Raw genomic sequence first — 26902 nt, 5'->3', positions numbered from 1 at the left:
TGGATACAGAAGATGTGGTACATATATACAATGGAATATTACTCAGCCATAAAAAGGAACGAAATTGAGTCATTTGTTGAGACGTGGATGGATCTAGAGACTGTCATACAGAGTGAAGTAAGTCAGAAAGAGAAAAACAAATATCGTATATTAATGCATGTATGTGGAACCTAGAAAAATGGTACAGATGAGCCAGTTTGCAGGGCAGAAGTTGAGACACAGATGTAGAGAATGGACATATGGACACCAAGGGGGGAAAACTGCGGTGAGGTGGGGATGGTGGTGTGCTGAATTGGGCGATTGGGATTGACATGTATACAGCGATGTGTATCAAATTGATGCCTAATAAGAACCTGCAGTATAAAAAAACAAACAAAACAACTAATACTAAACTTTCATTGGGTTATTTGTATGGAAATATGTTAATATAAATGTTTCAGACACTACATGAAATTTCTAAAAATCTTATATTTGTATGGAAATATGTATGGAAATATGTTAATATAAATGTTTCAGACATTACATGAAATTTCTAAAAATCTTATATTTGTATGGAAATATGTAGGGAAATATGTTAATATAAATGTTTCAGACATTACATGAAATTTCTAAAAATCTTATATGTTCTGGTATAATGTTATAAGTAATAATCCTAGTTATTACTTTAAAATGTATATCTCAGAAATAATTAATTTTCTTGTCAACTGCATTATTATGAACTTTCATCAAATCTTTAACCGTGGTCATTTTTAAGTCTTTTGTCATTTACAGACAGTTCTGGGTGTACTCTGATGATTTTGCAAATATGTTCCTATAAAAGGGTTCCATCTTCAAGAAATTCATGGAAAAGACTCTGACAAGTACAGGTTTCTGGTAACTGACTGTACTGCTGAACTGAATGAATAAGCATTTTCAGAACTCTAATGAAAAACTGATGAACTCATAAAAGTGCTAACAAAAGATCAAGATGAAAAAAAAAAATTAATTACATGGGACTGAGTGAACTGATGAGGATGAGTATAATTTTTGTGACTTTCTGTCTGAATTTAAAAAAAAAAAAAAAATCCCACAAGGACTCAGAGGCAAAGAATATACAAATCAATTTTCACTGCAAAGTAAAGGAGCTGTTACAGTGGAGGATTACTGGACTGAATGTCAATATTATGACATAGTATGAGTGTGTTTCATGTTTGGTAAGTGCAATCATCGTTGCTTTTGTTGTGGTCATCCATGTACAATGCTTGGTGTCAGTCTATTTATCTCTTGTAAAAATAAAATACAGTGTGTGTGTGTGGAAAAAAAAAAAAAGAAACACAGGTGTGCCTTTCAGTTTTATGCCCCTTTGGAAAGAACTTGGGATAACCTGTAAATTCACCTCTTAACGCAAGGGGGAAATACATGCTCAAGGCCAGCATTCAGCAGTAAGAGGTGAAACAGATAAATTTTTGAAAAGACTCTCAGTTATCACAACAAGGCCTTGAGTCTCAGAAGTTTATTCTAAACGCTTTATTACGGTGAAACCGACACACCTTTACTGAAAATTTCTTTGAGCCAGAGTGAGGTAATTCATAAAAATATCTTTATGGGGCTTCCCTGGTGGCGCAGTGGTTGAGAATCTGCCTGCCAATGCAGGGGACACGGGTTCGAGCCCCGGTCTGGGAAGATCCCACGTGCCGCGGAGCAACTAGGCCCGTGAGCCACAACTACTGAGCCTGCGCGTCTGGAGCCTGTGCTCCGCAGCAAGAGAGGCCGCGAGAGTGAGAGGCCCGCGCACCGCGATGAAGAGTGGCCCCCGCTTGCCGCAACTGGAGAAAGCCCTCGCACAGAAACGAAGACCCAACACAGCCAAAAATAAATAAATTAATTAATAAATTTAAAATTGTATATATTAAAGATGTACATGTGATGGTTTGATATATGCATACATTGTGAAAAGATTACCACAATAAAGCTAATTAACACATCTATCACCTAACAGTTGTTTAAAAAAAAAAAATCTTTATGACTAGCTAGAAATTAACAAAACTTGAAATGCATCGCTGTTCACTGTTTAAACTTAACCCTGAGATTTTAATATGAGAGGTAAGCTTCTCTAAGAGGGAGGCCCACGTCTGACACTTTTCTGGATATTCTACAGACCCCAACCCAATGCTCTATGTTTATTGGATGCTTAATGCCTTGTCAGCACAGAATAAAACTCCAGGAGGCTCCACATGGCCTGGAGTTGGCCAGCCCCTCTGACCTCACCTCCTGTCACACCTTCCATTCTCTGGCAGGCTTAACAAGCCCCAGCCTCATGGGCTTTCCTTTCTGTTCCTCCAGCGTTCAAGCTGATTTCCATCTGCTCCTCCACTGCTGGCCGACAGCTCACCATCAGTCAGGTGCTACGCGAAACAAGGGGCATTATAGGGCTCTCACTCAAAGCACTGGCAGGGAATGTGGCTTTGGGGCAGAAAATGAAGAACCCGCCCTCCTGTGAGTAAGCCCTGCAGAAAGATTATTAAGCCACACAAAGCAATGGACTGACCTGTTTGGCCTAAAGGAAGCTCAAGCACGATGGTCTCAGGCGTGCTGATCCTGGACCCAGCACTGGTTTCCCTTTTCCCTTGTGTTATCTAATGGAAAAGAAGAACCTAGCCGCCTCCAAGCAAACCGGCTGCCATTGGCCTACCTGGCACCCTAAACTGTTGGGAGGTTGTATGTACTGGGGGCTGGGAAGGAAATTTTGGCCAGGACAACCTGAACTTGAATCCTATCTGTATGACAAAAAAGAAACAAGCAAACAAAAATAACGCTGCCTGGGTCCAGACCCCCTCTCTCTTGCTTACTAACTAGGTACCTTTGGAGAAGTACTTGTCACTCTTTTCCTCAATGTCTTCATTTGCAAAATGGGCAAAATAATGATACCTAAATAGTTGTAAAGGTTGGTTAACAAAAAGATAGCACTTAGGAAATAGTAAACGATCAATAAGTGTTAGCTATCATCTCATGTCTTCTCGTCACTCTCTATCACCTGCTCAATTTTTACAGCACTTAAAACTCTCTGAAATTCTAATTTCTTTGTTTAATTTCTGAGATGTCTGTTGCACCCCCTAGAACGGAATCTGCAAAAGTACAAGGGCTGTGTCTCACTTGTTCTCCACTTCAGTTCCCAGAACAAATCCTAGAAGACAGAAGGTTCTCCAATTGTTGAATGACACAGTATCTCCAATTCCAAAATCTTTACAACACTCATTAAGCAATCCTAGCCATGAGCTTAGGACACTTATTCAATTTTAAGTTGACTTAAATAAGTCAACTTTTGGTTGGGATATATACAAATTCTTTTGGAGTATACATTTTTAAAACAATTGTCTTAAAAATTTACTACTTGGAGAAACCACTTTAAGAGAGCAACTTTTTGAGAAAACCAATAAAGATGTTGGAATAGAATAAAGGCTTGATGCCCATATGTTCTAAACAATTTTCTTTTTATTGACATATAGCTGACATATAATATTATGTGAGTTTCAGGGATACTCCAGCTAAAAATTTTTATAATTTAAAATATAAGTCCTGATTTAAAGGCTAAAAAGCATGTTTGGTCCTATGTTAATATCTAAGGATAAATGGGGAAAGTATAAAGAGTCACTGGAGAAGACAGAGACACTGAGCCATGCTCCCTGAGGTCTGAAATTAGGAGAATCTATGGAGATTGACGGATCCGAATAAGGCTGGCGGGTGGGGAAACCCCAGAAGGCCCAGGAGGGAGGAGCATCTAGGCTCTGCTCAAGGGCCTCTGGGTCTGGGGCTGGGACTTGAAGGCCCTCTAGACTCAAGCAGGCTAATGCGATACCTTCCGTAGCACGTAGAGACTTGACCGTGGGAAGGTACCATAAGAGAACAAATGCACTCACACAGCACCCACCGTCTCTCCCCACAACGCTTTCAATAGACCTTTAGCTGGTGCACCTGTATCCAACCCCCTCCCGGTCCCATCCAACGCCCTCACCGGCCCCAGAATTCTCATTCTACCTAAGATCAAACCGTGTCACCCCTCCCCCTGCTCAAAAGCTACCAGGGGCTTCCCAGTCATCACCTGTGGCCCAAGCTTCCCTTCCCACTGTCTTATCACACCACTGCCCGCCCCCAGCCCCAGCCAGCCAGTTCCCAAACGTGTCAGGACCTCCCCAACGCCGTGAATGCTCGTGCTCCTGCCCAGGTGGGAAAGCACTCCTGTTCTGGAGGAGGCCCTGGCGGCCGGCATCTGCACAAGGCTTAGCGCAATCCTCTCTGCTGGGAACCCCTCTCCCAGCCCACCAGGCAGAAGTAACTGCTCCTTACTCCCTGTCCTCAGAGCCCTCCCCACACTCTCAACTCTTGCGTCAGCACCTCCGAAAAGACTGCGTGCCTCATCAATCTTTATAATCTCGGGAGGGGCACAGAGCCGGGCACTAGTGGGCACTCAATGAACACGTATGGGATTTAATTTAGTGTTTAATCAGAATACGCAGCATAATTTTAAAACATTCCTAGTTTCCTGCACACACACATCCCTTTTGAGGGTCCTGGAAAGAAAATGCCTGAACTTTTTTTTCTACATGCCCAGAGTAGGTTATTTCTAAGTAGTGGATTTGAATATCCCAAGTCAAAACCATTTTTCCTTTGAGTTGCTTAATTCCCTGCTTCTTGTTGGATCCACAGTCATCTCCTCGTTGTCCAATCCCCACCTGAAATGTGTGTGGTTAGAACCACATACTTTTGGAATTACGGGCAAAAGTAATCCGGATTGCTGGCAACTTCAAGACGCACGTTTCAAGTTACAAAGCAAAACACTAACTTGTTTTCAATCCTGCTGTGAAAGTGTAGGCTTGCCTCAACTGCGCTGGGGCACAGCCAGAAAAGGGGGTCTGGGCAAACCTCTTGTCCATCCCTCTCTCTCCACTCCGGGGTGGGTTAGTACACACACACACACACACGCACGCACACGCACACGCACACGCACACACAGGAGAATGCGAACTCAAGATGGAGCAAAGCCATTCCTCCCTTTTCCTCACTGGGAGGATCTAACAGAACAATTTTATTACCACGCTCTAAGATGGGCTCTCAGAGACCACCTGGAAAACAAGCAAATTTCATGAATAATTATTTACCATAAATATAATAAAATGTAAACTAGCATTTGCCTACCAGTTATTTAAGAGGACTACTTGTGATTGATGAATTTAATTCAGGTTCAACAAGAGGAAATATAATGCCTTCTGTAATGCTCATCTATGTGTCTGGTTTTGTGGCTGTTTTACACCCATGAAATAATTAGGGAAAATCACAAAACCACATGAAAGTAACTGATAATATAGGTACCACAGTCTGAGGGATCAGTTGAAAGTTATCCTGCAAGAAATGCATTACTAATGATAAAGTCCCACAGATAGTGACCAGCTCCTGCTTTTGTGTATAAATTAGATGCAGTCAAGGGATTCCTATGATAATGGCACTCAGTCTTTACAGATTTACAGCTAGGCTCCCTCTAAGTACACCTTCGTGGTTTGGATTTTGTTTCTTGTATTTTTGAGCACACGAACTTGTCCACACATATATTGTGACTTGGAATAAAAGGTTGTGAGCCAGTCATCAGGGGCTCCCAGACTTCGGAGTTTCAAGGCTCTATAAAAGATCTTGCAACAAAAACTTAGGAAGCTTTGCAGCAGACACTGAGGTTCCCTAAGAGAATTTTTATAGGAGATAAACTGTCGCACACAATTCAGCATTTTACCATCATTACTGAAGCAAAACCGGAATTCTGAGGAATTCTGAACCCCCAAGACAGTTCAGAAAAGTTAACCACTTGGATCCCAGAAGGCATCACCCATGCCCCTTTATCTGATGCTGGTTTCGGGAGGTAGCCCCCTTGCTTGTCATCACGGTACTGAGTTAAGGGCTGAGCCAGTGCAGCTGCTAAACCCACCAGCTGCCAGTCAGCTTGAGACAGTTCAAGCCGCCAAGGGAACAGGCAATAGTCAATCAACTACAGCAATCTCGAACCTTTAAAATTGCCAAAACAGTTCTCTTTGCTTAACATGACAGATCACCAGTTCCTATAAGTTCACACATTCTGCTAAAATGAAAACAATACATGAACTGAAATATTTACAAATCAAATGCTATTGATACAATGTCTGGGATTTCAAATGGTGGGGGAGATTTATAGATGGAATAAGATTGTCCATGTGCTGATAAATTTTGAAGTTAGATGATGGATTCATGGGGATTCAATATAGTATTTTGGATTATACAGGACACCCCCCTTATCTGTGGTTTTGCTTCCGCAGTTGCAGTTTCAGTTACCCGCAGTCCACTGAGGTCCCAAAACATTAAATGGAAAATTCCAGAAATAAACAATTCATACATTTTAAATTGGGTGCCATTCTGAGTAGCTTCATGAACTCTCTCCCCATCCTCTCTACCCCGTCCTGGGGTGTGAATCGTCCCTTTGTCGAGCGAATCCATGCCGTGTAGGTTACCTGCCTGCCCATTGGTCACTTTGCAGCCACTCCCGCCAGCATCACTTCAACAGGGGTGGTATCGCAGTGTTTGTGTTCAAGTAACCATTACTTTACTTAACAATGGCTCCAAAGCGCGAGAGAAATGACGCTAGCAATTCAGATATTCTCTTACTGTGCCTAATTTTAACATTAAATTTCATCATAAGTGTGGAGGTATAGGAAAAAAACATAGTATAGACAAGGGTTCACCCGGGGTTTCAGGCATCCACTCCGGGTCTTGGAATCCTAACCTCTTAACCTCGCAAACAAGGGTGGGGAGGGGAACCCCCGTACGAGTTTTGCAAATTGCCTGAAATTTTACAAAATAAAAAGTAAAAAATAAGCATGAAGTCAAGTTTAAAACTATTAAAATGCACTCTCTACAGTGCATACAAGTGATGACATATATTCTTACTTCCTAGTGTGTTGCAGTTCTACAGTAGGAGAGCAGATCTTGGCCCTTTACTAAGGCAGCTTAATTACAGGGACTCCACTGAGGGTTTTGCTAACGTCAAAAAAGAAAGTTAAGACACCTTCTCAGCTTCAGCACAGGTTATAAAACATACAAGATGCAAGCTTTACTAGCTTTTTATCTACTCGATTCAAAGGAAGCTTTATAAGGATTTCTGCTATGTGAAAATAGACAAAACACCACAAAACAAAAAAGATGCTATAAATTTGCCATATGCATAGAGGAGGGCACTTTAGCAGGTAAAAGCTATTCCTTCGGCGGAAGGTAGAGTAGCAACCCTGGCGAACGAAAAAGGCGGCTCTACAGTCTTTTAGCGTTTGAACTTTTGACCTCTTCCCAAAATGTCACGAAAGAATTTCTAAACCGTGGGACTAGAAAGAACGCTTTCTTTCCTCGAATCGTTTCACAAAACATTGCTATTTACTATATACGCCTTGAGCCCACCGGGCCCAAAGTACAAAACTAAAAAGTAAAGTCTAAAAGAGATGCAAACTGAAGAAAAATACATATGAAGTAATGCAATTTAAAAAAAAAAAACAAAACAGCAGGTCGAGACAGCACTGGAAGTGCGGCAGCGAATATCACCTTTCGGGCTCTCTTCCCCGGACACGGTTTTCTCTTTTGTTGAGGATCAGGCTTTCCTCTGTCCTCCTCGTGTCCCTTCCTTCCTTCAAACTCACAAAATGACTTGAAGAAACATGTACCGGAGGCAACGAAACCAACAGCGCAGTCTTGCAAGGACACACCGGCGCTTAAAAGTCAACCCACACGGAGGGGGCGGAGGGACGCGTCGCCCGAGGCAAACGCGGCCGGGCCGGGTCGCCGTCCCCGGAAAGGACGCGCCGGGGGCGCCCGCGCACCTGGCCCGCTCGCCGCCGCCCCCCGCGGCCGAGCCCGCTGCCACCCGAAGCTACCTGAGCGCTGTCTCTCCACTTCTCCCGCGTCTTCACACGCGCCCCCGGCCCCAGCCGAGCGCAGAAGGTGAGACCCGCAGACCGGAGCGGCCGCGGCCCCGCCGAGCCTCCCGCGCCGCCGCCCACCCGGCAGGCCCCAGGCACCGCCCCGCCGGGGCCGCCAGGGAGGCCCCCGCCGGCCGGCCGGGGGCGGCGTGCTCGCCAAGGTGCAGATCCGCGGTTTAGGTGCCAGGAAGCTCCCCAGTCCCGCACTCGCCCAGGCTGCCGGCCCCTCCCCGGGCGCGGCGCGGGGGTGGAGAGAGGCGCGGGCGCCCGGGGGGAGCAGGGCCGGCGCGCCGGCTCGGGCGGGGCAGCGGGGGGTGGGGGTGGGGGTGGGGGGGTTCCCGCGGCGCGACAAGACGGGACAGGGCGGGGGGCGGCCGGACTCACCCAGGCAGCGGATGTGGAAGCCCGAGGGCGGCCGCAGCGCCCGGCGCGACCAGCCCTCGCGCAGCGCCTCCAGATGCTCCTCCTTGCCCTGGATCAGCAGGACCTGCTCGTCGATCCAGCCCAGGAAGAACGTCTCGGCCACCGCGGCCGTGACCTTCTTGTTCCAGAAGTGCTGCATGTTCTCGGCTTTGAAGTCGGCGAAGATCTCGTAGCCGATGTGGTGCCGGGCGAGCTGCCGGGGCTGGGCCGGCGACGCGGGTCGGGCGGCCTCGGACCTCTCACCCGCCGGCCCCTCGGCGGGGCCCAGGACGATGGCCAGAGAGTGAGGCGCGATCTGCAGAAACTTCTCCATCTTCGGAGGCATCCGGCGTCCGCGCGCGACCCCGCTCACCGCAGCCGCCGCCTCCCGCCGCTCCCGGGAACAGCAGCGCGAAGGGCGCTGCGCGACAAATGAAGAGCGTTAGTGCCCCCCCCACCCGGGCCGGCCGCTTCCCCCGACATCCCGCGCCCCGATGCCGGGGACGCCCCGCGCAGGCCCTGCGCGCAGCCCGCCGGCGGGCGCAGCGGGTCGCCACGTGGGGAACGGGAGGGGGTGCGGAGCCCGCTCGGGCCGAGGGCTGGCGCGCGTTACCTGCAGCTCCGGGCCACCCTCCCTGCACCGCTCATTTTCCAGCCGCTGCACCCTCGCCTCCCTCGGCGCCCGGCGGCCCCGGCGCGGGGCGGAGACGCCGGAGGGGGCGGGCAGTTCGCTCCGAGTCCGGGGAACCCTCCTGGCTGGACTCGGCCGGAGGAATCGCCGAGAGTCCGCTGCGGGAGGTGGTCGACGGGGTGCGGATGGCCGGGGGATGGGGGGTGCGTTTAGGTGGCGGGGCCAGGGACGCACGGCGACACATGGAAGACACCGAGTCCGGAGCGGTGAGTGTCGCTCCTCCCCACGCTCCACTCCGCCCTCGCCTCCCACCTCCTGCTGGAACAAGTGGCTTCGCTGACTGGTTGATGTGCCCTTGGAAGTGGCTTTTTAAAAAACTTAGTCAACAACGAAAAATTGTCATCCGTCCCTCCTCTCACGCTCTCGTGGAACTCTCCTCCCGTATCTCCATCACGTACTGTGGGCCTGAGATAGAAGAAACCTAGTCATTCCCAGCGTTACCTACCCAACCCTCCGTTTAGGAAGAGGATACGGAAATTTACCTGGAAAGGTAATGATTTTGCTTTTTAAAAAAAGAAAACAAGAAACAAACCAACCAAAAACACCCACTTCGTTAAGCTTCTTTCTGTACAAACTCTGTTTGGCTTATTTTTCATTGAGAAAGGTTAGTTGTATATTTAGAGCCCTAATTAATTAACGCCAAGTCTTCATGCTACATTTCCCTAGAGGAGCGTTTCTCAGACTTCGGTGTTTCACAGAGTCACCTGCAGCTTTTGTCAAAACACAGGTATCTGGATGTGGGTCTCTGATTCCGTAGGCCTGCTGTGGAACCTAATATTTTTTCTTTCGAACAAATTCTCTGCTGCAGCTGCTGCTGGTGCTGGACCGTACTTTGAAAACCCTTGAACTAGAAAAAATGTTACGTGGTGGGAGGGATCGCTGAAGTGTTTGCTGCTGGCATCCTGAGATTCTATTACCATGAAAAAGTTACTAAACCCAAGTCCGAAGACCTGGGTTTTAATCTTACTGAAGGTGACCTTGGACAAGTCACTGAACCCCATTTCCTCCCATTTGCAAAATGGGAGTTGATAAAGCCCCACTCAGCCCACTTCTCTGGACCGGAGAGAGCATCAAGGAAGGAAATGTTTGAGAAGTCGCCTCAGATGATAAAATTTGCAGTCAGCATGAGAATGTGTGTTGCCACTAGTCACAGAAGCCAGGGGCTCCTCAGGCCTTAGAGAGCCAAGGACTGGGTTTGACATGAGGGAGGCAGCCGTGGTCGTATGAATGCATCCTGCCCTTGGAATTTCCCAGGCACCCACGGAGTGGTGAGACCTGATCATTTCTTGCTGGGCTTTTAGTGCTTTGGCACTAAGCCTCAATTTGGCACCAGTGATGCAACATTCTTCGCCCTCCCTTCTCAGTGCCTGGGCCTCAGGAAGAGAGGAAGTGGTAGTGGCTGGAAAAATGGAAGAAGGAAAGATATTATACTTGTGACATTTTTTTTTTACTTTGCAATTTTAAAAATTTTTGTATTATGACATAATTTCAGACTTTGTGAAGAGTTGCAAGAATAGTGCAAAGAATACCCATGTATTGAATATCTTCACCCAGATTCCCCAAGTGTTAGCATTTTACTACACTTGGTTTGTTCCTTTATCTCTTTCTACATACCCCCCCCCATAAAGTGTATATAGAAGTATACATGATATTTACACATTTCTAAACTATTTAACTCTCTCCACTATAAAGTTACTATTTTATCCGTTGTAATTAATAAATATGTTTTTGAGAGATACTTTGAGACTATGAAAGTATCCTTTTATCCTCAAAGGTATGAGGATCAGGAAGTAGGGATCTTTAGGGGTCATCTTACAGGCTACCTACTACAGTTTTTATAATGAACCATGAAAAGGTCCCATTTTTAGATGTTTGCAAAAAAGCGACAAATTAAAAGAGCAACTTCTAATATAAGAGCTCTCTCTCACATAGAGATAGCAAGCTCTTCACAGACACACACACACAGACAAGATGTCAGAAAAACTATTTGATCCTCTGAACCGGAAGGGCCATTTAGAGTATATACCATCAGAACTCAGTGGAATGAAGATGAGGAGCTACTTTATCGATTCTTACCACTGTCATCACCTGTCTTATCAACCTCACTATCATCATCATTGCCCCTTAATGCTTGCTTGCGAAATGCCAGGCAGTGTGTTAAGAACTTTTCACATATGGTGAAATCATTATGATTTTTTTCACAAGATAGATACGATGGCAATAATATTTTTGAGATACATAACCCAACATATTTTCATTTTCAATAACCCTCAGTTCCCATTTGGCCCACAGTACCCTCCATGCATGGACTCAGGGTCACGCACGTTTCTACTCCATGTCAGTTTCACCAAAATTTGCCTGTAAATATAGCTTTCTTTTCTTCCTCAATCTTTCCCTCTCTTTGCTTCCCCACCCGTCCACAGTCTCTCTTCTTGCAGCCCCCCGTCTCCAGCGGCTACAGCAGCAGGAAGCTAGGACAGGGATGCATTGGGCATTCCTTCAAATGCTAAATAATAAAAACCAGTCAAGGAAAAATAAAAAGATACAGCGGGAGCAATAACCAAGGAAACAACCATAAGTATAATTATAGCATGAGATGCATGCCTTGAAAGTGTCAAACAGAGAAGTGCCAGAAAGAAACAGGAGGACCTACATTAGATAGGATACTGAGGTCTCTAGGAGGAGATGGGCATTTACTCCTGCCCAAAGGATGAGAAGTAGCCTAACTTGCCAAGGCTGCATAGGCCACACTGCTGATGTCACTGGAGAAGTTGTACCCTGTCTTTTATCCCCTTCAGAGAGGCACTTGCGTGTATCATCACGAAAGAAGGTGCAAATGTTTCTTGGCAAGGAACTATTTCCTTCCCTACGTTCAGTATCCAAGACCTTTATATTGACCCAAGTAGTGGTAAGATTTCCTGGTTATTTTCCAAGGAAAAATATTTAACATTTATCAAATGCCTTATTTTTGCAAAACTCAATGTGGAGGAACAATTATTATTCTAATTTTTCCAATGAGAAAACGAAGTTCACAGATGTTAAGGAATTTGGCCAAGGTCACACAACTACTAGTTGATAAACCAAAAATTTGAACCAGACTTATGACTCCAGAACCCAAGTTTCCTCAGCCTACACTACAGCCTCCAAAGGAACTAAGAACCTGCAAAATAAACTAGTATTACTTCATTCCGAAGGAATTATTGCACCAATTAACTTGAAAATGTTCAGGAAGAACTGCTTGGGTAGCTCATCAAATAAGAAACCCTCAAACCCCCTGGGGAGAACGCTTGCCTCAGTTTTCTCCATAGTGAAGTTCAAGATCAAGTGGGATGTTGTGCAGAATGAAAGAGCACTGTGAATGAAATGCTTTATCAGCCCTTCTCCCCACTGCCTGCCGTCAACTGCCTGCCATCCCTGCAGGGAAAGAGGGCTTTGCTAAACCTACTCTGGTCCAGGCTTATCAGTTACTGGTTGTCCACCAGGATATAACAGACTCTCAAGACAGTCATCACTCAGGGAGGCGCATTCCAGCCTAAGGGCCGACAGTTTGGAATTTCTGTTTGTGGCAGATTGTGTTTTTGAAAGATGGCTGCCACAACACTTCCCACGTTTGTGCAATTCCGTAATGTGACCCATTTCGGTAGTGTGACTCCCCCATCAGGAGGTAGCATCTCTCTCTCCACCCCCTTGACTCTGGTCAGGCCCCGTGGTTGCTTTGACCAATAGAGTAGAGCTGAACTGATGCTGTGCCAGTTCTGGGAATAGACTGATTAGCTTCTTCGTTCTCACTTCTGCTTCTTGGAAGCAGCCACTATGTAACAAGTACAGCTACGCTGAGATCGTCATGTTGTGAGGAAGCCCAAGCTAGCCACAAGGAGAGGGTGTGGAGAGAGAGCAGTGCTGGCCAACTCCCAGCCGTTCTCACCAGCCCAGCTCAGGCACCGACACGTGAGTGAAGGAGACATTCTAGCCCCAGCAGACACCAAATGTGGAAGACCCGAGACCCCGTACTAGTAACCCCCAATCGAGCCGTCCCAGGCACCTCCGGGCATTCAAGTCAACCCAACTAAAGCTTCCAACTTTGTATAACCGAGGTGAGCCATCCCCACTGTGTCTCGTCTCAATTCTTGACCCACACAACTATGAGCGTAATAAAGTGGCAGCCGTTTTTCATCACCGAGTTTTGAGGTGCTTGGTTACAAAACAATAGATAATTGGACCGCTGTTGCTCTCGTATTGTTTGCATGCATCTTGGGGAAGTCTAATGGATAAGAATCCCAGCAGGAAACGAGATTTCAGTGACGTCCTGATTGTGGCATCTCTGGAAAGTCAACTTTTCTAAAGCAAAAAGGAAGTCCTCCTACGTTATTTTTATCTCACAAGTGTGATAGGTGGATTTAGACTCCTAAGTCCATAATTCAAGGCACCAATTGATTAATGTGTCAGAAAGAATGACATCTGCACAAACCACTCGATAAAGCCTCACTGCAATAGGAGTCCAGAGTTTCCACAGAGCTCCTATAACGATGGGGTTACCGCTTGTTCTAATTAAAAGCCCCCTAAAGGATTCCTTCAAGGGTAATCCACCAACACCCTTCATTGTAGCACACAATTTACGCAGTATTATTGATTTTGTTTGCTGCTTATGACTACGTGCTCACCTACTAGCTGGAAAGATGCTCTCAATTAAATGTCTATCACTGTTTATACCAGGTTAATAATAAAAAATAGCTAACATTTATATGGTGCTTCCAATGTGTCATGTACCATGGTAAGCACTTGATGTATACTCATTCATTTAATCCATGCGGAAACCCTATGGGGTAGTTACTATTGTCATCCTAACTTTATAGATGAGAAACTGATCCACAGAGACCTTAAGCCACATGCTCAGGGTCTTGGTGACTTGGTATAAAGTCCTCAAGCCAGGATTCAAATCCAGGCAGTCTGGTTCCAACCACACTGAAGACCCCCTCCACTCTTCTTCAAAGAGTTAGTGATGGTCTTGTTATCAAAGCCACACATGTATGAATCACTTACTTGAGGATATTGGCTCGATGCAGTGGTTGAGAATGAATTTGATATTGAAAAGACTGCAAAAGTACATCACATGCTTCACTTCTCCCCACAACATACCAAAGACACTTACCTTAGTCAAGACCTATATCGATCTTCCTTACAGGGAAGACTTTTTGATGGCCTTGAGACACTTTCTCAAAATAGCTCAAAGTGCTCCTAAATGCTACCCTGATTCCTCACTCGTTTTCCCCCCAAAGAATGAATCTCTTCTAAGACAAAATTTAATATTGCCACCATAATTGAGAGCTTCATGTAGCCTAAAAATGAACTCTGGCTGGTTCTTGGATGCTTCTGCATAATGCTTCTGTTGACAATAACACAGCCAGGACCCTTCTGAACGCTGGCCTTCATATGGCACCAGCCCTGGCATCTCATTACAAAGGCAGAAGCCTATCCCAGTGTGCAAAATATATTTTTCTTTGTCTTCTGTTTCTATTCATGGTTTGTTCTTGTTGGATTCCTATAGCTGAGCATGGGAGCAGTTAAGGGTAGAAACCAGTCTACTTTTCCCTATGAAAATAGTTTACAATTTTCCTGCCTGTAATGGTAAACCCAACTCCACGTACCCCAAATTTTATGCCAAAATTCCATTTTATTTGAACAAAAATTTCATTGGCCACATCAAGTTATCATGCATTTCTTAATGAAATATTTTAAATATTGGATGTCCATGTCCTTAGAATGCATGCCTCAGGCTTTAACTCTGAATGGTTAGCAGTTACTAAATCTTGCTCCCGTTCATTAAGAATCATATATCAAACAACTGTCGTACTCTAGGCAGTGTTCTGAGTATGACACATAGAGAAATAAATAAGACATAATCCTTATTTGGGGGGGGTCTTACAGTTTGCGAGAGGAGACAGACAAATAATCCCCCCAAAATGGAATTAGGCCTTCTTAGTGCAGTAGTAGAAGCATGTACATACTATATGGGAGTACAAAAGGGGGAGGGAGATAAAAGGAAGGAGAGGTTCCTTAAATAGGTGACATTGAGAATGAGATAAGACTTCATACGCTGGGTAATATTGAACTAAGACTTGAAAGATAAGTACTTATTATACGAGGTTGACGTCTTACATGCAGCTCTTTCCAGCCTAGGGGATGTGAGCCACTGGCGAGTCTCTGTCACTGGGCAGTGTGTCCAAGAAAACGGTTATTAGCAATGGAGTACCCGTTTGGGATTGATTCCTTTTGATTTATTTTTAAATTAAGGTAGATTCAAATTTCCTCTAGTAGTGAGTGTACTCAATCCTTTGCATACTGCTGAGCTTTCTTAGATACGAAAGAAAAGGGCTGGAGTTACAACTACCCTGCCTGGGTTTGTGCATTTCACTAGTGTTCCCATGAGGTTGGGTCCCTCATGTAAATGGCATCTTCCATGTAGGCTGTGGTGGGGAAAAAAGACATGGCAAACTGCTGCCGTAATGCATACTGTACTGTCATTAATTTCCTAAGTATGTGGATGAGCATATATAACACCTTGTTACTATTTCATGTGAAATAACAATCGCCGATATTAATAACAAAGCAACATGATACACACAATTTTTATATATTTTCTCCTACTAACTGGAATAGAATCAGTTCATTATCTGTTGATTTTTTTTAAAAAAATCTAATTGCCAAGTTCTACCCCTGATTTTGTCTCCTCCAAATAAGGAAGTGAATGCTCAGAGTCTGAGATCTCCAACAGTGGAAATTATAACCTGCCAGGACCCTGCCATCTTGCCCAAAGTACGCATTCTCCAGTAAACAGACCCTCCCTTCTCTGAGATCACTGCAGATGGCAGATCTCCAAAGGCAAGAGAAGGGCCGACTAAAAATAGACAGTTTTAGGAAAATGCTCTGGTTAATCAGATAACTGCTATCTGAAACAAGCAGATACCAAAGCATTTTAAAAGACAGAAACACAGTCATTCACAAGAGAAAGTTTAATGATCTTATTCATGTTGTATTTGTTAAAGTGGAACTTCAAAATCATCTGTATTGGGCATTCAGTTATAAATGGAATTCGATTCCTATGGTGTTTTCCACTTAGTTACTTTAGCAATATGACTCACCAGAGTTTAGAAAACATATTATACATAGTTAGTCATTCTTGGTGATTCAAGATAAAGTCATTACCTTCTAAGGATTTATCCCATTTATTCTAGATGAATAAATGTACTCTGTTTCCAAAAAAAAGTTGAAGTAGTTTTATTTGTAATTTGTTCATATTTCCTTTATACTATTAATGGGGATTGTCCTGATAATTTAGAAATGCAAAATAAGTGGCAAATCAACAAGACTTGTCTACCATCTGTGACAGTTATTGTGAATCTTAGTATCTTTTCAGCACACCACTTTTACTTTGTTCTTTTTATCCTACTTAAATATTTTAAAGGGTGTAAATGTAAATTGAACAAGTAATTAGATAAGCACTCCATGTCTAAAAATTGTATTTCGTATTAGAATTAAATATATACATACAGTAAAGACAACATATTTTATTAGAAAACATATTATCAAGAAAAAAGTACATTTAGGTCTTCCATTTCTGGCAATAGAGCCCACTAGATAGCCTAAAAATTTCTCAGTACAAGCCCTTAAAAATGATACATGTATATAATAACACCTCTTGCACTCACCTTATGCTTTCAGGTAGGATGGAGTCGCTTATGTCAGACCAGTGATTCTGCCGGGAACAGCTAGAAAAGCTGGATAACATATAAACATTGTCCGCTTAAAGGCATCACATGGTTGCTGAAGCAGCAAGGAAAAAAACAGTAATAAAATTTCTGAAGGGGCTTCCCTGGTGGCGCAGTGGTTGAGAATCTGCCTGCCAATGCAGGGGACACGGGTTCGAGCCCTGGTCTGGGAAGATCCCACGTGCCGCGGAGCGACTGGGCCCGTGAGCCACAACTACTGAGCCTGCGCGTCTGGAGCCTGTGCTCCGCAGCAAGAGAGGCCGCGATGGTGAGAGGCCCGCGCACCGCGATGAAGAGTGGCCCCCGCTTGCCGCAACTAGAGAAAGCCCTCGCACAGCAACGAAGACCCAACACAGCCATAAATAAATAAATAAATAAACCCAAAAGTTAAAAAAAAAAAAAAAATTTCTGAGGGAGGCCCGTGAAGCGGTGATCTGACCTTCTGCAGACAATTTTCCCTAAGGAAATGGGTTAATCCAACTCCTGGCTATGAACAAGAGGCCGGACATCCAGTCTTTTATTTATTTATTTTAGTCCCCCTACCAGGAATCGAACCCGTGCTTGCCGCAGTGGAAGCGCAGAGCCTTAACCACTGGACCAGCAGGGAAGTCCCCCCAATCCCCTCTTTCCCTGAGTAGACTTCTGAGTAGTAGAGAGCTGCTTCCTATAGACAGAGAAGCCAGTAGACTTTCTGGCAGTTTTATGCAGTTGGAGTGATATAATTGCAAGGCCTCAAACATGGCAGTTTTCTGTTCAAAATAGCTGCAGAGGACGGGAGGATAAAAAGCCGAGCTGAAACCCTCAGAAAACTAGAACAAAGCTTTTGTCGGCTTCAGTAATGATGAGACAAGGATTGGAGCTCACGATATGCCGGGTGGAGTTCCAGGATGTACATCAGGCTCTCAGTTGAAAGCATCAGCATGAAGATGGATGAGACAAAGGTACACTGCAATCCAAAATAGAGTCTGCTCAATCCCTTATTGAACGAAAACGATCAGCTCCCACTCTATCTGCTTAACAAGGAAAAGAGTGAACTTTCTCTGGAGGAAGATAGTATTACCTGGAGCCTCTACAATATTTTATATACAATGGCCAGCATTCAGTTAAAAAATTCCAAGGCATGCCAAGGAAAAGGACTATTTTGAGTCTGTTGAGTCCTGGAGGAAAAAATACACTATAAACAAACCCATAGCAGACAAGAATTTCAACATAATTATAATATGTTAAAGAAAATAGAGGAAAAGATGCAGAAAAACAATAGAGAATTTTAGCAGAGAACGGAAATATTTTTTAAAAACGGAAAGTAAAATCGTTAAAATTAGAACTCAGTACATGAGCCTATGCCCAGACAATATACCATTTTTTACCTACTAGCGTGGTTATAATAAAAAAGATAACAAGGGTTGTTAAGGATGGAAAAACTGGAGCCCTCATACAGTGCTGGTGGGACTCTCAAATGGCGTGGCCACTTTGGAACACAGTTTAGCAGTTCTCAGAAAACGAAACAGAACCACATAAAACCCAGCAATTCCACTTCTAGTAATCTACCAGACAGAAATGAAATGAAAATGTATATCCCCACAAAGACTTGTCCACAATGGTCATAGCAGCATTATTCACAATAGCCAAAAAGTGGAAACAACCAAAATGTTCATGAACTGATGAATGGAACACAAAATGTTGAACATCCATGCCATGGAATGAAGTCAACCCTCAATACCCATGGGGGATGGGTTCCAGATTCTATAGTATAGTGGATCCTCCGTATTTGCCGATTCCACATTTGTGGATTCAACCAACCACAGATCAAAAATGTTTTTGATTGTATGAAATGTCCAGAAAAGGCAAATTTATAGAGACAAAAAGGAGGATTAGTGGTTGCCGAGGGCTGGGGTGGAAATGGGGGTGATTGCTAACGGAGAAGAGGTTTCTTTTCAGAATGAAGGAAATGTTCTAAAATTAGATTGTGGTTATGATTGCACAACTCTGTAGACACACTAAAATTCTGTTGCACAACTCTGTAGACACACTAAAATTCTTTGAATTGTATACTTAACAGAGGTGAATGTTATGCTGTATAAATTATATCTCAATAATGCAGTTAAAACAGTTAAAACCAAATAAAAATGATCAAATAATCCAGTAAAGTATGTTCTCAGAGTATATTTTAATAGTTTGTTCACGTGATTTACAACTGTGGAATATGTAAACATGTGGTATGTGGATCTCCATTTGTATTAGGGACAGCGTGTCTGTCATTGTCGCTGGTGGGGCCACACACAGATTACTAGGTTCACATTAGGAACCAAGCACCGAGAAGTGGGTGATTGGCTTGAGAACCGTGACAAGGAAAGAGAGAAAAATGCACAGGGTTTGGAAAGTTCTAATCATACTGATGGAAACTGTGTTACACCTACTACCACGAAGGGCTTAAGGTTGCCTTTTCCTTAGGAGTTCTGCACAGCTGAGCGTATAGACTCCAAGCTCAGAACATATTACAATTAATCTACTTCCACATTTCCTCCAGAATATTCCCATCACTATCCCTAATCCTCTCATACCCCAGGCTTTGACTTATTTTTTCAGTGAAGATCACAGACAAGTGTTACTCCAGCCATAGCTAGAATTAATGCTTTCTACGAAAATCTGATTTCTCTGTTGGTGCTCTGTTTTCCTCCTAACTCGGAGAACTTAACAACAGAGATTTGTCATCCATTTTCTAAATCACTAACCCCTTTAAGTCTGTCCTAATCAATTCCATGGGTAAAATTAAAGAACAATATATTGAAAATAAAAATAAACTAACTTGGTCATGATTTTGGTATAATTCAGCATCTTTACAAATCACCTAATACCTACACTAATATTACTACATGGTTCGAGTTGGGGAAAGTATTGCAGCTAAAAAAAACAATGCCGTGGTTCTGAGTATGGTCAGACCAGTCCAAACATTGTAGTCCCAGAAAGGGAAAATGCTTCTATGCTTTACCATGCATTAATTAAAAGCTAAGTGCTCTTTCAGAGTTTTGCTTGGTGGCCCAGGGATCTAAGTGATTACCACCTGGATTTGATGAGTCAGACTCTAAATATTAAAAATGTCCCCACAGGCAACATCTGTTTCTCAGATCTGCCCTTCTGTGGCTAGAGAGTTGAACCATTTGGGAGACTCAGATCCCCAGGCTCCTATCCACCCTGTCAGCCCTCCTCTTTAAGGGATTATCCTTCACAGAGGTTGCCTCTGCCCTAAAAGGACACACAGGGAAACCTGCAAATGCACAGGCCATGGAGAGATTCTCAGAGACTGGGGGTCACTGAGGCTGTGGGTAGGTGACCTGATGGATTGTCTCCATTTCTCCCCCAAACTCCTTCTCCATCCTCCTCTATCCTGCTCTCCACCCAAGAGCCTGACTGCCATGGGCTGCACCAACAGCTGACTTGCCCTCTTGCTTCCAGTTAGATCTGGCCCAGAAATTGGCAAGACAGGGGAGGCCAGGAGGAGAGAGAGAATGGGGTATTTATTCCCCCAACAATTCCCAGTCAGGCTTCGGGGTGGGTAGTAGTGTGTTCCCCTCCCCAAGGCCACGGCCCCCCTCCAGGGCCCTTTTCTACAATGGCAGGTCTTGCTGGGTTGGTGACCACTCCCTTCCCTTGCTCCTTGATGCTTCAGAGGGTAGTACAGGACTCTCTGCAGCTGCTACCCCCGGGATGCTTCACTACCCCTCGTTAGATTCTCTTAACGCTGCCCCCTCCTTTGCAAATACTCCTGCATAAAACTTTCTTCACTTACCCCTTTTGAGAATGCCATCCATTTCTTTCCAAGATCCAAGGAGTTACCATTGGTGAGTGGAACTGGGAAGAAGTGATAAAGGGTTTAACATTTTATTTTATCCTGCTCTGTATTTGTTTTTTTTTTTTAATAAATTTATTTATTTTTTATTTATTTATTTATTTTTGGCTGTGTTGGGTCTTCGTTTCTGTGCTAGGGCGTTTTCTAGTTGCGGCAAGCGGGGGCCACTCTTCATCGCGGTGCGCGGGCCTTTCACTGTCGCGGCCTCTCTTGTTGCGGGGCACAAGCTCCAGACGCGCAGCCTCAGTAGTCGTGGCTCACGGGCTTAGTTGCTCCGCGGCATGTGGGATCTTCCCAGACCAGGGCTCGAACCCGTGTGCCCTGCATTGGCAGGCAGATTCTCAACCACTGCGCCACCAGGGAAGCGCTGTATTTGTCGGGAAGCCCTGTATTTGTTTTTTATATTTAAAAATGAGGGGACTAATGGGAAAGGGGTGCAAAAAAATGAGTAGGTGTTACTTTGATAATTAAACACACACTCTCAAAAAAAAAAAGGAAAACTAAGCTAAAATTAAATAAATAATATTATTCATAACAGAAAACACGTAGGAGTTGTACCTATTTCTTGTCACTATGAGAAGAAGTTCAAAGATATATACAGTAGGTTTGTTCTAAATGATGTCAAGATTTGCCTATACGTGTGTGTCGTTGTGTTATATTGATAAAAATCTGTTTTTTTAAGTCTCTAAGAAATGGAATTCATCACCAAGTATGGACTCATGAGCAAAAGGAAAACTTTAAAATAGCTGTTGAGGAACAAAGAATCACAACACTGCGTTTAAATGATGTAATATCATACTATTTACTCTTTAAAAATTTACCTTGAAAAATTGAAAAAAATCCAGAAAGATGCATTTGCTAGGGTATTAGTGAAGCATTGATATTCAGGTGCAGCTAAATGAGATATTCTCCCCAAAACGATTTCTTTTTTTTTTTTAACATCTTTACTGGAGTATAATTGCTTTACAATGGTGTGTTAGTTTCTGCTTTATAACAAAGTGAATCAGCTACACATACACATATATCCCCATATCTCCTTCCTCATGTGTCTCCCTCCCACCCTCCCTATCCCACCCCTCTAGATGGTCACAAAGCACTGAGCTGAACTCCCTGTGCTATAAAATATGTCTATATTTTGAAAGTGATATAGCAACACTTTCCCAAGTTAATGTTCTTTCTCACTAATAATAAATAGAAAACTAGATCTATGTGTATCATAGTGAACGCATCTCAAAACACATGTTGAATGAAAAAAGCGAATTCCATAATGGCTTATTGTGCCATTTCTGAAAAACAAAATCCACAAACAATACTGTGTACTTTGTTTTGTTTTTCAGAAAACACCTATTTATTATTTATTGTGAGCCAGGCACTATGTTAAGCACTTGACAAATATTTACTCATTTGTTTTTCAGAGCAGCCCTACCAGGGAGGCTCTAATATTACAGATTTCCTACAAATGAGGAAATTGAGGCCCAGAGAGGTTGAGTTACTTGCACAAGGTCACAAAGCTTGTAGAAGACACTGGGATCCAAATCAAGGTGGTCAGACACCATAGTCTCTGCTCCTAATGTCACGGCCTCCTGCGACTCTGAAGAAGCCAGATGTTGGCCCCAGGATTAGGAAAAGCTGAAACAGATGCTGCCCTGCTTAGCTCACAGCTCTGTCTCTATCTCTAGACAAGCCATTGGTTACTCTCCTCCTTTGTCCAGTCACAGATCTTCTAGGATAGATATTTGAATGTCTCCATCCCTTTGAGAAGAATACTGGACAGTTGGCAAACTCCTACCCTCCGGAAAAAATAATGTCATCCTTTCTGGATTCCCATTTATGTCCTCAGTAACTACCACTGGCTGTGGGCAACTGGATTTCTGTTCTCTTACCAAAGGGCTCTGCTGTGTTGGAAAGAACACTGAACTTGGAGTCAGAATATCTAAGGTTGGGTCCTGGCTCCACCACTTAAGAGCTGGTGATGTTGGAAAAGTTACCTGGACTTAGGGACAAAGATAGCTGACTGAACACATCTTCCCCAAATCCCACTAAACTTCAGTAAAGAAGAAGAATCAATACTCTTTTTACACAGGGGAGAAAGCATTGTTCTTGTTTGTTCATTTGTTCATTTTAGGGAGGAGTCTTTCATTATCAGTCACCAAACAAATGTTTAATGAGCTTGCAGCACTGTTGGAAAAAGAGCTTTACACTATATTGGAGATAGAAGACCAATATATCTGAAAAAAGCAAACATTAAAGATGATGATATTACCTTGCCTAATTGTATGGAAGAGAGTATGGTTGCTCTGAAATTTCAGAACAAGAGATCAGTGAGGACTGAAAGGGTCAGAGAAAGTTTTGTGACGAAAAGGAATGTTTGCTAGGTCCTAAGGAACATGGCTAGCCTTGCGTGGACAGGGCAAGATATTTCTGGTGAAAGAAACGTGATAAGAACACAGCTTGCAGCTGGATCGGTGAGGAGGTGAGCCCAGTTGATCTTGGAGAGTAGTGCATCTTCTCTGCATCTCTACGACCTATATATCCACCCACCATCCACCAGCACCTGGCAGTTAACAGGTCTTGGCTAATGTTTTCCAAAATGTAACTCAAGACCAGGAATTGCATTGGGTGCTATACTACAGACCTTCTTGAAAACCAGGTAGTGGAATTTGGACCTGATTCTAAAGGAAATGACTAAATAAATGTCTTAACTGGGGACGGATGGTGTTCTGTAACTACAAAATGCTCTTTGGGGAAAGTCAGTCCATAACACACAACCACAAGACAGACAAGGGACCAGGAGAGTCTCAAGTACGTGTCATTACAAAAGAAACTGGTTCTGGAAAGACCTTCCTTGCATCATATAAAGGAAGGAGCAAGAAGTCCAGTCTAGACAGTGGCCAGAAGAGCCAAAACAAAAATTGTCACACACTTGCACGTTAGTGTTGTAAAATCCTCAAATCAATATTCTCCTACTGGACTGAGCAGAAATGAGTTGCTGCCTATGTTCAGAGTTACCAAAACATTCACCTAATATGAATCTTCTTTTGGAGAAAAGAACTGATTATTTTGACTTAAAAAAATCCTTATTCATTACAAACATACCTACATTTTTCTAATCATTTTGGTGCTGACCTTGTTGACCACAATATAGTTATACATCAGTTCCTTTAATGTGACCATTATAATACTGCTAACCTAATATAGAACTTATTCACAGAGACAGAAAACAGAATGGTGGTGATTGTTCAATGGGTACAGAGTTTGGGAAGATGAAAAAGTTCTGAAGACAGATGGCAATGGTGGTTGCACAACAATGTGAATGTACTAAAGCCACTAAGCTATATACTTTTAAATTGCTTAAAATGGTGAATTTTATGTTATGTACATTTTTAATTAAAATATACATTTAAAAAAATTTTTGGAAACTTAAGTCTCTTCCTTTGGAAACTGGAAAGGTCCTGATCAGGCTATCCATAGAGTTTTAGCTTATTTTGAACGAATCCCATTTGCCCTTTGTTAAAACCCAGCAAGGCAGTGGCTCCCCGGGAAGTGCTGTGGCCACGCCCAGATTCTCCTCTTGCCCCTGGTGCTTTCGTCCACCTACTCTCTTATACCCTCCATCCAAGCTGACTATAGCACAGAGCTCAAGAAACTCTTTGTTTGAAAACCTCTATATTTTCTGCCCCCAAGACTGGGTCATTAGCTCTGCAAGTATTCTCTTGCACCTACCGTCCAACCTGCTTAAGCCTCTGTCTTAATTGCATTGAAGTCTGTTTCCTCCCTTCCTCAGACACTTGCCAAATCCCTCACTTGCATCTCGCCCTTGAAAACAAACCACAAAATAAAATAAAAACAAACCCTGCTACACTTTATTCCACTTGCGTTGAAACCTTACTACACCAAGTTAAAGTTCAAATCTTTGTGAGTTCATGGTTTCATTCAACAAATCTTACTGCATGTCTGCTAGTGGCAGGGATTGAGTTTAGCACTGAGACTGTAAAAGCAATTAAGACACAATTTCAGTCCTTGTGAAGTCTGTGGTCCAGTGGAGGAAACAAATAAATGAACAGGAAATTACAACCAGAGTAAAAATGCAACCAGAGGGGTAAGCACTGGGTGGGGTGAGGGGCACACAACCCAGCTGAAAAGATGGGAAGAAAGGTATTTTGGAAAGAGGGAACAGCATGTGAGTAGCCTAGAGCAGCAGGAGGCGGCTAAAACAGGGGGTGTAAGCAGGTAAGTATTCCTCAAGATTCTAGCATGGGTGTGCAGAATAGGAAATGCAGGTTCTGGATAGAACTGCCTCTTTGGCTTCCCTATGAAGTGGTATGGCCCTTCCTTAGGAGATGACAGCCCCAAATTAATTTTTCCAGCTTTTCCTGTTCAAAATTTCAAAAGAACCTTAAATATCAGCATGAGAAAGACCACACCTCATCTTTTGAGCTTAACTCCTGGAAGATACTCTGCTTTCAGGACACTGATACCGGATGTCTTCTCCATTTCCCTGTGATTTTCTTCTTTCCTTCACTAGAACAACACTGAAAATAATATGCATTATGTGAAAGCAACTTGAACACTCAGAAGTATGATCCAAGGGTGAAGGATGAATAGTCACAATTAATAATAGGCTACGTTGCCCGGTGGAAGGAGCGGAGTCTGAAATCTTGGGTGTAGTCCCTCTTCTCTGACTTCTGTGACCTGAAGTAAATTCGACAACCTCTCTGCAGTGCACCTTGTCATTTTTCCCTGTCTTGCACTCTGTATTCTTAAGGAAACGTTCATCCCTGACTACACACACACACACACACACACACAGATATATATACAGATAGCTGATGCAAATGTGGAGGTATGTTAAAAAACTTTTTAAATATAAATGGCCATTGTCTAGGTAATCAGTATACTATCCTTTTAATTTTCCTGAATGTTTGCAAACTTTGATAATGCAAAATTTGAAAACATTTAATCTTCTAGCCGGCCTTTAATCTGTGATCTGTGGCCTTCCCTTTGTTCAAGCCTCCCTTTCGGGTCCTGTGTATTTTCACACCACCTCTTCCTCCCATGTGACCATCTGCCCATTTCCATGTTGCCTTCACTGTCGACATGTTTATGCTACCTTCTTACCTTTTCAAAGAGCATTCATGTTTTATCTCCCACTGTGACGGAAAGGTTTTGTGACTTCCTTCATGGATTTCAGGATGAGCACGTGAGAGAGGAAGGGGGGTGTCTTCCCGGAGCCCAGAAAGCATATCACAGAGGCCAGGTCCACCTGTCTACACCCAGGTTGGCACAGCAGCGTCCCTGCTTCAGCCACGTGTCTCAAAGTGGGTTCTGCTTTAAACTGGCTGCTGTTCTGAGCCCCGTCCGTCACCTCTCTGCACCACGCACCGCTCCTTTGGGAAGTAAGGCCATTGCACCAGCTGCGGACGGGGCTGACCCTCCGGGGCTTCATATTAAGCATGTGGATTCCTGCGCCCCACGCCCTGGTGCACATGGTCTGCGAGGTCAGAAACACCGGACTGGGTGACCTCCAGCACTCCCTTGACCTGTGATACACCGTAAGTTCATGACAAAGCAGAGTGGGTTGTGTCCTCGTAGGAGCATCTTTCCCAGGCCTGCTCCCCTTTCTCCCCCCACCCCACTCCCTCATCCCCAGTTCATTATTCACAGTGTGGACGCAATCCTGATCCTATCATCCCAAAGGGATGGCTCTCCTGGACCCCGCTGATGTGTGAGCCTAAAGCAAGAAAGTTCAGAAGAAAAGTGGAATCAAGGCAGAGAGTCTAAAATCCAGAAGCTTTTTTTTTTTTTTTGGTCATCCTTGAAAATAAAACAAAATTGCTCATCTCTCTCTCTCATGACATTAAAATATACTTTATAAGCCAAACTGCCTTAACTGTGGTTTAAGAGGTATTTTCCTTTGTTCAGAACTATCTTTTTTATGTATTTTTTGAGAAAAGCTTTGTCAAAGCACATTTCAGTCTAAAAATATAAATACTTTCCTTTAGGAAGTCACCGCTCCCTTCCCCTCACATATTTGAGGAAATACTGCAGATCTAGTCATGATGTTTTTTTTTTTTTTTTTTTTTAAAAAAAAAAAAAAGGAAACCCAACCACAAAACAAATCCCTTTCCAGCATTTTCATGGGAGCCTATAACAGTTAAAGCCAAAATGATGGGAGATGGGTGGCGGCCTCTTTCCCCTCCAGGTCAAACCCCCCCCTTCGGTTTTCTTTGGGCTGAAT

At 43.7% G+C, this 26902-nt stretch overlaps 2 protein-coding genes across 2 annotated transcripts in view; one reads left to right on the top strand and one right to left on the bottom strand.

Moving 5' to 3' along the window:
* Positions 1–9318, bottom strand: part of STOX2 (storkhead box 2) — a 215043-nt gene extending 205725 nt beyond the window's left edge. The window contains exons 1-2 of the mRNA XM_068531901.1: positions 8974–9318; positions 8343–8781 (exon numbers count right to left, since the gene is read on the bottom strand). Coding sequence (XP_068388002.1) covers positions 8343–8706 — 364 coding nt within the window. The 5' untranslated portion in view covers positions 8707–8781; positions 8974–9318. The remainder of the gene's footprint in view (positions 1–8342; positions 8782–8973) is intronic.
* LOC137755821 (taperin-like) lies at positions 8297–18885 on the top strand. The gene is made up of 2 exons (XM_068531903.1): positions 8297–9541; positions 16771–18885. Exon 1 carries the CDS (start codon positions 8793–8795, stop codon positions 9474–9476), a length of 684 nt encoding a protein of 227 aa, XP_068388004.1. The 5' UTR covers positions 8297–8792; the 3' UTR covers positions 9477–9541; positions 16771–18885.
* Positions 18886–26902: the final 8017 nt, after the last annotated feature.

This window comes from Eschrichtius robustus, chromosome 21 (assembly GCF_028021215.1).
Source record: "Eschrichtius robustus isolate mEscRob2 chromosome 21, mEscRob2.pri, whole genome shotgun sequence".
In the NCBI taxonomy this organism is placed as follows: domain Eukaryota; kingdom Metazoa; phylum Chordata; class Mammalia; order Artiodactyla; family Eschrichtiidae; genus Eschrichtius; species Eschrichtius robustus.
The sequence above is the reverse complement of the archived record's forward strand: the minus strand, read 5'-3'. Positions and strand labels throughout refer to the sequence as shown.